The sequence below is a fragment of the Chelonia mydas genome, chromosome 10, assembly GCF_015237465.2.
Source record: "Chelonia mydas isolate rCheMyd1 chromosome 10, rCheMyd1.pri.v2, whole genome shotgun sequence".
NCBI lineage: Eukaryota > Metazoa > Chordata > Testudines > Cheloniidae > Chelonia > Chelonia mydas.
The window spans coordinates 75653693-75666042 of NC_051250.2; the positions used below are offsets into that span (position 1 = coordinate 75653693).

The 12350-nt window shown below is 45.0% G+C and overlaps 1 protein-coding gene across 2 annotated transcripts in view; it reads right to left on the reverse strand.

Annotated features, from left to right (window-relative positions):
• The window catches only part of ADAMTS17 (ADAM metallopeptidase with thrombospondin type 1 motif 17), a 252091-nt gene that overhangs the window by 188988 nt on the left and 50753 nt on the right, over positions 1–12350 (reverse strand). For both annotated transcript variants that reach the window (XM_037911106.2, XM_037911107.2), the window contains exon 7: positions 8908–8951. In XM_037911106.2, coding sequence (XP_037767034.1) covers positions 8908–8951 — 44 coding nt within the window. The remainder of the gene's footprint in view (positions 1–8907; positions 8952–12350) is intronic.

Below are 12350 nucleotides of genomic sequence, written 5' to 3' on the forward strand. Positions count from 1 at the left end.
CAGAAATCGACCGCGGTGCTGCTGAACGACACTCTCAAGCAAGAGCGGCTGCGCACTGGTACGTGCAGTAGCAGCAAGTGTCTCTTTATCCAAATCAGGGCTTGAGTCACGCTGGAATGCTTTGGAACACCGTTCCAGCACTTTTTTTTGGGAGCCGGAATGCTGTTCTGGCCCTCTGGAAGCATTGGAACTGCATTCCAGCACTTCTTTATTAAGGACTCGAGCGCTGATCCAAATGAATCCACGGCATACATCCCAAAGGGCCAGAGAGAAAAATGAAGGTGGAAGGTGTGATACAGACACATACACCATTGAAGACAAAACTAAACAAGACTACTGAGCTGCAAGACAAATTAAAAAAAAATAAATAAAATCCAAACACTCCAATTTCCACAGCAGTAAAGAGAAAACAAGGTCCCTGCAAAATACAGTCAGCCCTCTACTCAACAAGTTACATTTACACATAAATCAGTGAAAAGGGCTGAGGTATTTGACAGTAAATATGCAGTTTGTTTAATCTGGCATACCTGACTTCTTTTCTATTTTTACAGTCTGGAAAGAGAGCTATACCAGTATACCAGCAGCTAGGTTATTTTTGTTTAATTTTTGCATTTCTCTTGTCTTAGTGAAAATAGACTAGTCAGTTTCACTTTTTTTTCTAGTTAGTTTCACTTTCGGGCCTTTAAGTACCATTACTGAACAAGATTTTCAAAAGCAAATCAATGGTTTTGGGTGCCCAAACTGCGATACCTTGAAGGGGACTGACTGAGCTTCAGAAAGTACTGAGCATCCTCTGGAAATCAGGCCCTTTGAAGGTATCTCAGACACCCAAAAATAGAGGCGTCTAGTCACTTTATCAAAACCTTGGGCACTTAATTTTACAGCAGCCAAAAGCATGCTGGGTGCATCACAGAACACACAAAAATAGAAGAGCTAAAATCCTGACCCAAATGAAGTCAATGGCAACACACCCGGACTTCAAGGAAGTGAGGATTTCACCCAAAGTCCCTGGCCCAAATAGCTAGTGACTTAAGACATGATCCTGTAAACAGCTGCACATGTGGTTTAGCTTTACAGCATGTAAGAAGCCCCACTGAAATCATAAACATGAAGCTACAAATAAGTGTAACAAGAAGTGGAGTGAGCAAGAGAACAAGGTGAGAAAGGACAAAGGTCACAGCAGGAGGATCGAATGGCACTTGGTCGGGGTCTGTGCACATCTCCATATTTTCATTAAAATGTCTGTAATCTTGTATTAAACTCACTTGGCATGAAAGTAGTAAGATTTTAGGAGGGATTTGGAAGGGGAGAGATTGATGCCTGATGAGCAGGAGTGAAACGTCTTCCCACATAAGATGTGGCATGCAAACAAACAAACAAACAAAAAAACCAATGGTGGTGGAGATGGTAGTGGGAGAATATTGAACACGAGCACCATTCTGTATTGTTTAGGTTGCAAACACTGCAGAGGGAATATTTAAATCAAAAGGAAAAGTTTGAACTGAATTGCACAGCTGCTCATGTCAGTTCAGTAAAACCAGCGTGATTCCTCATTGCCCTGAACCCTGGGGTTTTCACTGACAAAGTGCTTTACACAGTCACAAACAACTTAAAAAAAGAGAGATGGCAGAGGAGAATGAGGCCCCATGTTTTTTACAAGTCTTAATCAACCTGACATAGTCCCTTTCAGGAGACCCTTTATTTTGGGTTTACTATATAGTGTGTTTGATTTAGATGGCAACAAGACAACATCTAAAGACAGGCATCACTTCTCTAGTGGGTTGTTTTAAGGTGCAGGTATTTCTATTTATTCTGCCATCAAATTACCACCACCCCACCCGGAATTTGCAGAAATTCTCAACTTGAACAATTATCGAAAAGATCTTTTAATGTGAGGATGCCTTTTCTTTTCCACTCATGCCATACCAAATAGGTCTTTCCCACTCCTAGGGGATTAATCATACCTGATGGGAGATTCCAATGGGAGAGTTAGGGGGTTAGAATCAGTACCAAGTAAAAAGGAAGCTCCAGAAACACAAAATGCAAAAGAGGTAGCAGCAAGCTCAGAACTGTCATTTGCTGTGGGTAAGAGAGAAGATGCAGAACCTAATTGAACCAGCAAACGGCCAAGGATGATGCAAGAAATGCAAGTACCAACTATCTGAGGTTTAATGCAAGGACTCTGCCTAGTCAAAGACATATATCAGCATTGTCTTTGCATCATCCAGGCATAGTCCTGAACTGTGTGCTAGTGGGGACCCCAAGAAGACCGACCACACACACACACACACACACACACACACACAAGCAAGCAGACGGGTGTGAGAACAGAAAACTTCTCCTAAGGAGTGGTGCTATCAGGAGAGGGAACACGAAGCCTCCACAGAACAATACCATCTAGCACATATATAGCATTTTTCATACTGTTCCTTAAACACTTTGCAAAGGAGCTGAGGATTATTATCTCCATTGTACAGAGAGGGAAACCGAGGCACAAAGAGGGGAAGTGGTCTCTTGGCAGGCCAGTACTGGAGCCAGGAATGAAACCCCAGTCTCCAGAGTCCCACTCCAGTGCCTGATCCATCAGGCCACACTGCCTCACTGGCAACAAGAGCTGGAGAAAGATGGGTGTTTAGGACAGAGCACATACAACCCTCCCCTCTCCAGAACCAAGCCACAGAGGGGCTGGGGGAGACACGTGACCGAGCTGGAGGTAAAGCCATTTTCAATCAGGATAATTAAGGAGTTTTAAGCAAGACTCTTATTTTCCATTTCATGCTTCTCCTTTGCCCTCACTTTTTATTATTAACTGAGTCAATGGAAGCTTCGGCTTGGATCCGGGGTGACGCGCACAGTGCGGAGTCAAGGCAAAGCTTTAAGTCTGAAATAGTCAGGCTGATTCTGAACTAACCATAAAGCGGCTTATTTGGCTCTGAGCGATGGAAATATCCAACGAAAGGGGCATTCTCAATCTGCTTATGTCACAGAGAGGTTGGATTCTGACAACGCGCAGGGCTCCAAGCGTCAGTCTGATATTAATAGCTAGACGCTGAACTCTCAGTTTGGCTGGCTTGAAGGCAGCTCAGCTGGAACGGAGAATTTTTTTTGCAGGAAACAGTAGACCTGGTTAAAGTCACATCACAAGAGATGCAGCAGCCTGCAAACTGCTGAAGTGGTTTGTGTCAACAGGGAAGGCTGTGTTGTATAACGCGAACCTCCTCTGCTTCAACCCCAGAGGGTGCTGGAAGTCCTACCGGCCACGCTGTTGAAACATTATTAATGGAATTGTCTTGCATGTGGGTTTATTATTTTTTCCCTCCTCCTTTTAAAAGCCATCTGTTCTTAGGCCCAGCTATGGGCAGTGAGCTGCGACAGGCTACTTCCAAAATAAAAGGGATTCAGCCTCAGGGTATCATCCCATAATACCTCCACATTTTCACCACTTTTGAGCTCGTTTCAGCCATTATGTAACCTTCAACACTACCATGGCAGCTGGGCCAAGAAAACTTGAACTCGGTCCCCCGAGCAATTGGCGTGAGCGACAAGCCTCTGCCAGAATGCAAATACAAACTTCCTGCTGCTGCTTTCTCTTTCTCTGCATCTGCATGGCAGGCAGAAGTTCCAGGCAGTTTTTTCATTAGGGATAATATTTGGATCTCCTCGAGCTCAAATGGGGCCCTCTAGTAACTTATTTAAATTGCATAGACCTACTGTCAAACAACTGTATGGGCCCCAATCCTCCCACAATCAGCAATTCTACTTCCACGGCAGCCACAAAAGTACAGAAATTAAGGAGTTACAACTCATAAGCCATTGTTATCAACACTGCATCCGATGCAGTGAGCTGTAGCTCACGAAAGCTTATGCTCAAATAAATTTGTTAGTCTCTACGGTGCCACAAGTCCTCCTTTTCTTCTTACTGCTGTGCCTACTTATTGTAGCAAACGTAGTACTTTATGTAACAGTATGCACTCTTTACATACGCCCCTTAAACATACCTGGGCAACATTAGACTTTGGGCTTGTACTGTCCCTTATAGCCAGGGATATTATAGCATTTTATACGTTAATTGATTAAGCCACATGATCTCCTGTGGGGTGTGGATTAAAATCCTCATTTAACAGAGATAAACTGAGGCATTCAGAGGTTAAGTGACTTGCCAAAGGTCACACAGTGAGTCAGGGTCAGAGCTGGGAAGAGAAATCAGGTGTCCAGACTCTGAACTCCCTACTCTCTCTGCATCAGTAGCATCAATCCCCATGCTTCAGGGCATTAACTGATTGCCACTTGACAGCAGAAAGAAGCCTCTTCCCTTATACATAACATGGTAGTGCATTATGAAATACTGGCCAATATCATACACAAGATAGTATGATGTACATTAGGCTAGATGGACCAATGATCTATTCCAAGATGATCACTACTGTGTACTTATGTAAAAACGTCTTTTAACGACAGAAGGGCAGGGCCGGATTAACACATAAGCAAACTAGGCAGGTGCCTTGAGTCCAAATTCATGAGGGAGGCTGAAAATGGTGAGCTGGTGGTGTGCTTTTTTCGTTTTTGGGGGGTTGTTTTTACTGATGCCAACTGAAAGAACTTCACTCAAATGAGTGAGTGGCGTTGCGACCTGGTGCACGGGGTCACAACGCCTCTCAAATTTGGGCAGCCGAGCCAAATTTAAGTGGCATTGTGCCAGGCTGCCACGCCACTCACTGAAGCGAGTGAAGTTCTTTCAGTTGGCACGCAAATCCACCCCAGTGGAAGAGCGGGCAGAGATAGTCCTCACACAACTGAGACTCACGTAGCCATTCCCAGTAGAGCTAAGGAGAGCACTGGATAAAGAAACCACTTCCTTCTCCAAGGATGTGAACTGGCTGGGATGGGCATTAACTGCAGTGGCATGTAACGGAGGGAACATCCCGGAAATGTATTATTATTCAAATTAGAAGCTAGGGGCCCAGAAATGTATGTCTGCCTAGGGCCCAGTGATGGGTTAATCAAGCCCTGCAGAAGAGCAAATGGCCTCTGAAAAGCTAATTACAATTTTTTTTCTTAATTCTGCAATTTAACAACCAAATCAAATCTTCTGAAATTACTGGAGGTGGGGGCGGGGGGGAGAAGAAGCAAAAATGATGCATGCTTCTGCTGAGACCTTGTTCTTTAAATTTAAAGCCAAATTACAAAAGTGAGTGGTGGTACACGGTGGGATAATGTGCCCTATGGGGGCGGGAGTGGGGGATTTCTGAAGCACACCAACAGGTTGCATGTTAATTGGTCTGTGTATATGCTGCTGGTGTGCACTAAAGCTTGCCTAGTGCGCTTCAACGTAGTGCTTGTCAGGAGCACAACTGGCTGCCAGCCTCATCGCTAGGCAACCCAGCAAGCTCAGCTGGGCCCAACAACCCTTCTCCAAATGGTTGTGCTTCGTGACCTGCTTCAGCTGAGTCCTTGCCTCTCTGCCCTGATTCCGACTCAGACTCTGACCTTTGGCTTGGCTCCTCAACCCTGACTCGTTTCACTCTCAGATCGGTACTGGACTCCCGGATCTACGCTTGCCATTGAGCTAAACTGAAGCCACGACTGCCAGGCAAGGTCCTGCTCTACCCACTAGGTAGGCCACCCAGACCGTGGCAGCTTCCTGTTTGAAACCAGACTATGTTAAAGTGCACTAGGAACCTTTAGAGCACACCAGCCAGGTGTACACGGACCAATTAAGGTACAAGGCATGAGTGCGCTTTAGAAATCACACCCCATGGAGCAGGTTGCACCACCATGTAGACAAGCCCTAAGAGAATGAGAACGCAGCACTAAAAGCATGGTGAAGGGATCTGCTCGGGCTCAGGGTTGCCAGGTGCAGGGGATGTCTGCTCAGTGACTGAGCTGCTTTCATAGATTCACAGAACTTAAGGCCAAACGGCACCATGATGATCAGGGACGGCCATGAACACCATCATTTAAACATAACCGTGATTGATCACGTAAGAATTAGAAAACAAAACCAGATGCAATGTAGATAGATCCAAATATATCCATATCAAGATCAGCTAAATGTAATAACTTCATTTAATATACTTTCAATGCACATAACGGTGGCCGTTAAAAAAGACAACAATTCTTGCATACTAGTGCCTGAGACATAGCAACTACTTCCTACTCTGAACAGCAGGGGAAACTGTGGAATCGCCACTATCACTGCGTAGGAATTGAACACAGATGCTGCTATTTGAAATGGTGAGCCTTGTATTGAAGTAGAAGAACATAACCGTAGTTTATTCTTCCTCTGCAATGACTCCTGATCCACCACACAAAAACACAAGGACAACTTAATTACTCGTGTAACTTTCCTGATATGCACGGGTTACATCGGGGTGAATTTCGCAAATAAAGACAAATCTAAGGGTTAAACCACCACACCTTTGGTGAAGAGAGGGAAAGAGAACTTATATAAACTGCCAAGGGGGAAAAAATCACTAATTGGTCAAGTTTATCTACAGAAAAGGTAGATCATGATCTCTAGATAAACAAAAATCTTTGGAAAAAAGAAAAGGAGTACTTGTGGCACCTTAGAGACTAACCAATTTATTTGAGCATGAGCTTTCGTGAGCTACAGCTCACTTCTGTAGCTCACGAAAGCGCCAGCTCAAATAAATTGGTTAGTCTCTAAGGTGCCACAAGTACTCCTTTTCTTTTTGCTAATACAGACTAACACGGCTGTTACTCTGCAAAATCTTTGGGGCAGCCAAGCCATCAAGAAACTTCATCATATTGTTTAGGATGTACCCCTTTCAGTACAAGGATGACAAATTTACTCAGACCGATCAAATCAGTTCTGCCTTAGAAATGATACTTCCTCAAACCATGGCAGTCTCAAAATGCATACTGCACCACTGTGTGAAACTCAATCAGATAATCCTAATCAAGGCAGATGATGAACAGATGGGCAGAGAAGTGACTCTCACCCTTTCAGCTCCACATCCTACCACTTGAGCGGCATTTCCCAAAGTAGGGAGCATAAATGGACGCCAGGCTGATGGGCAGACAGATACCTCAGTTGTTCTAATGAAAGCTAAGATGTTAGAGATCTCATTTCAAAGAAAACCTACAAAATTCAGTGCTGAGGTATCCACCTGAGTTTGCAGAGAGCCTGAAACTGCAGCTCCCAGAGATCCAAACTGTCTCATTCATTTCACTAGGCGTTCACTTGGATGCCACTGATGGCATTTTAAATGTCAACATTGTTAATGATTTCAGTGTTCACCATGGCACGTAACAGAGGAGAGGATGCATCATATTACAAAGAGCTGCACAACCATTTCCCAAAGTGTGGGATACGCTGCAGGGTGAGGAAGGAAGAGCTAGCTAGTGGGGCATGGAAGATAAATAGATTAAGACGATTATGCGGAGGGGGCAGGACTGGTTTTATTTTCTTGAATAGGTGCTCAACTTCCACCAGGTTGGGAAATGCTGCACTGGAAAGACTAGGAAACAAATGTGGTATTTACCACCCTATCTTCCACTACCTCTACAAGAATCCCACTGGGCCAGAGAGAGAAACTACACAGCTATTGCAAGAACAGAAAAGACACATCATCATATTTCCTCAGCCAGACTGTATGTGGAAAGATAATTCCTGAACATGGATCCTCATTAATGCAGTCTTTAAACAAGGAAAGAGATTTGAACACAGTAAGCATTTGTTAAGCAGTAGCATGTGTCTTCCCTCAGCTTTATTTTTGCGCAGAGATCACCATGTACTGTGCCGGAGCCACATCCGGACTCAGGTACTCGGCTTAAATACTTCCTTAGCGGAAGGATGTTTTCCACTGGGCTTGGAGAGAATAAGCACATTGTAAAGAATTCCCACTGGAAAGTCTGGAGATATGGCACAGATCTTGTTAATATTTGAACGAAGAATGTATATATTTTTCAATTATGTTTACTTCCTTTATCCCCTATGATTATTCTCCACACCACACACACGGAAGAATCTGTGTTCTGAGACGTGATTTTCACAACAGTCTCAGACCTCCTACTGAAGAATGTTTAAAGTTATCTTCCCCCAAGCCAACCCTCCCTAGCTATTTCTCTCTATTAGCACGAACTACAGTGTTGTCCCCAGCTTCCAGAGACTGAACTCATTTTGAGACCTGCTGGAACGGATGACAAAACCAGAATTCACTTGGAATGAAGAAACTGGGGCAAAGGCAGCTGGACTTTGAAGTAAATCTGTAAACAAATCACATGATAATCATGGATAGTATATTGAGTTAGGCCTCCAAAAGCAGGTAGTGCGGCGATAAAAGAAAAACTGGAGGGCTGGAGATCCAGTCAACCTATGCCAAATGGAGTATGTAAGGTGTGGGGTGTAGTGGCACCTGCCATTGGAAAACCAGGGCTGGGACACAATTAAATGTAGTTAGGAAGTTAGAGGTGGGAAAGACAATCTCTAATTTGGCTTTGCTTCAGTAAGACCCTTCTTTTCTCTCTCTCTCATACCCTTCCCCTACAGGCCAGGAAAGGAGGAAGACACACATCGTTACGGATGTTTGTTTTTTGATACTTGGGAGGCAATGGAATACTCCAGTGATGGCAGGGGTCCCATAAATAGATTGAGATTAGACAGAGAAAAAAGGCAGAAAAAATACCCACTTTGCCAAAGCCTGGCATCAGGAATGTAACTGCCATTTAGATCTGAATGTTATGTAGGCAATTAAGGGCAGACATAGGACACTTGGTATGCATTATCTGTCAGCTGTTAAGTCCATGTTTGTATGATGGCCACATTCATTACAATAACAGAAGCATGAGAACAAACCCAAGCGTCAAAGGCATCGTCCAGAGAGCTGATAATCTCAATACGTAGCTGGCATTTAAAACATACCCCTCCTAATTGCACTGACTTACCCACTGTGTCACAGGGTTCATCTTTGTGTACGCAGAAATCTGTCCTAAAAAGAAAACAAAAACACAAATCAGATGTATGCTGTGCCTCAAGAACAGATTAGAGAAAACCAGTGGTCCATGAGCCAAAGTTCTGAAACATTCCCAGCCAGCAGGAAAGTCAAGGTCCTTTAACTGCTGTGTATTACACACGATGACAGCACTGACTTATTTTCAAGATGACAAGAGTTATTTTGATAGTTCCACTCACTACATCCAAAGCCAAACCTAGGCTTCTTCAGATCGAACATGCAAGAGAGAACTGCCACATTAGGAAGTAGGAAACCACATGTTTCTATGACAAAGTTTGTCAATAGCCTAGACTAAAATTGGGCCACTCACGTTCACACAGTACTGCTCAAAAGAAGTCGTCGTCATGCAATCCTGCAGCATAATCTAAATCTAAGGGAGGAGAAATCAGCTGACGTTGTACATGGTTATATAGGACTGAGCCCTAGAAAAACAAAGTTGTGTCGGAATCAGGGGTTCTCAATCTTTTTCTTACTGAGACCTCCCCGACATGCTATAGAAACTCCAGAACCCACCTGTGCCATAAAAACTGGTTTCTGCATATAAAAGCCAGGGCCAGCGTTAGGGGGTAGCAAGCAGGGCAACTGCCTGGGACTTTTGCTTTCTGCCCTGGGCCCCAGCGAGTCTAACTCTGGCCCAGCTTGAGGGAGCCCCTAAAAACTGCTCACAGCCCCCCCCCCCCCGCCCAGGGGGTCCCAGACCCCTGGTTGGAATCACAATAAAAACTGCTCTCTTTCAAATTCTTCCCCTTTTAATCTATTTCATTCTGTTATATATATATATATATTTTTTTTTTTTGCTTCACAGACACAGAAAAGAAGAAAAGGGAAAGAGCCAGAAATAAAACAAAAGGAGGAAGCAGAAGGGGGAAAAGTAAACAAAATATTCAGGTTAGAGGTAGACAAAACGACTTAAATAAAATACGAGCCAGCCTGAATTTTCATCCAAGACTTGAAGCAACCAACAGCCTTTAACCAGGTTCAAAAGAGTTCAATCAACAGGTTTTCCCACCTTATTCACATCCCACTGTACTTCCCGGGTTTGACCAGGACAGGAAGCAGATCATCACCACTGTCTGTGACACAGTAAGACCCAGAAGCCCAAGCCAGACTAAGACCTGACTGTCCTAGATGATGTACAAACACAGAACAAAGATGGCCACTGCCCCTAGGAGCTTTTAATCTAAATAATATCAAAATATCACAAGAATGCTCCATTACGAATGCTCCAATTGGAATGCTCCAAGTTACAACACAAATATTTTTTAAAAAATTAAAATAAGGTTTGCATACATTCAAATAAGGATCAGAGCATCTCCACTGTCGTTGCCTCACCCTTGGGAACCCGCTTGGGCAAAGAGTGCTAGCTTCTCCCAGCAGCACTGCTTTACAGATGAGGAGCCAGGGAAATCTATTAAAGCTGCTAAGAGACACCAAAGGGTTCAAGCTGAGCAAAGCAACAGCCTTGTCATTACGCCAACTGCCTTTTCAATCCAGGGTAAGTGGGCGCAAAAGTTATGCACATACATTGCGAGTGTGTGATTATAAGTGCCCAGCCCACAGGTGGGATTTTGTGTTTGGGGGGAGGAGGAAGGGTAAAGAGAATGTCCTGCTGGAATAAAAATGGAAGAATGGGATTTTTCAAAAGAAAATAATGGAGTGAGATCCCGAACACCCATTTCAATGAGACTTGGGCCCTTTACTCTCCTTTGACCAAGTTGTTAAAAAAAAAAAAAAAAAAATCCCAGCTCAAGTTAGTTTAAAAAAAAAATTAAAAGCAATCGAAAATAATCAAAATTAACTGTCAACATTCATATTAAAAAACCGACCCTGAATATTTCCAAGCTTACATTTCATGGCAAAAAAGCCATGATTACAGCCATCAATGGGTTAAAAACCAGGCAGAAACAAAATAAGAAGAAGCCACCACCATGCCCTGGCCAGGGATTTCATTTTTCAGAGCAGTGCTGCTGCGTCTGACACCTTGACATTTGCTCTTCACTGAGCTGGCACAAGAACAATTCCTGAGTTCCCAGAGCCAGCTTGACAGAGGTTTATTTAAGGACTTATTATGTTATATAAACTGGTAAATCAAACAGATGCTTTTATTGTCACAACAAATAGCTGAACTACGAATAGATGGCAGAGGGCCATCACTAGAAACGAATCTCTCCGGACTGGCTATCTTAGCAAACAATGCATCACAAGTCTTGCCATTTGCGCTCCGTGGTTCTACCGGGAAAGGTGACTGGTGGTTTCAGTCAAGTAGGAGGAATTACCACCATGCCATAAAACTAATGGTCTTGTAAATAATTCAGCACAATGTGCAGGCTATGACCAATCTCTATAGAGGTGGAATAATCCCTCACCTCTAAGGGGGCTGGTCTCTTTTGGTCATAGTGGTGCTCTTAAGTGAAGCAATAAAAGGAAACCTAACATTTCATCTGCCACGCAGTACTTTGCAGCTGGGTCTGGGAGTAAAATACCTTCAATGGCCCCCAAAACACAAAGCCAAGAAACCCATCCTTCTGCCCTGGGACCTTGCATCCAACCGTTCTGCATACTGACCATTTGTCAGGCTTTCATAAGAATACAAGAACATAAGAACGGCCATATTGGGTCAGACCAATGGTCCATCTACCCAGTATCTTGTCTTCCGACTGTGGCCAGTGCCAGATACGTCAGAGGGAATGAAAAGAACAGGGCAATTTTGAGCGATCCATCCTCTGTCGTCCTGTCCCAGCACAAGGTAGTCAGAAGCTTAGGGACATCCAGAGCATGGGGTTGCTTCCCTGACCATCTTTGCTAATAGCCAAGGCTACGGTTTTATCATGGATATTTTTAGTACAAGTCAGGGACAGGTCACTGGCAAGAAAGAGAAAGTCACGGAAGCCAGGACCTGTCCCTGACTTGTACTAAAAACATCCCTGACACACTGGGGAGGAAGGAGGGTCCTGGCTCTCCCCCCACCCGCTCCGCAGCGGCTGGCAGCTGCAGGGACCCCATTGCCCAGCGGCTGGAAGGGGTCCCCCGCCACGCTGCAGGGCTTGTAGTGACAGAGGAGTCCCCCATCGCCCGCTTGCCCCTGGCCGCTGAGCAGTTCCGGGGTCCCCCTGCTGCTGCCAGCGGCTGGGAGCTGTGAGGGCCCCCCACCCGCAGCCGCTGAGCAGCTCTCGGGTCCCTCTGCCATTGCCGCTGGCTGGGAGCTGTGGGGGGCCCCCCGACTGCTTGCAGCGGCTGAGCTGCTGCAGGGGGACCCCTGCCAGCAGCGGCAGCTCAGGAGTCACCGGTGGCACCGGCTGCCGGTCAGTTGCGGGGGTCCCGCCGCCCACAGCTATCCCCTGCTGTCCATGGAGGCTGGGCTGCTGCCGGGCCCCC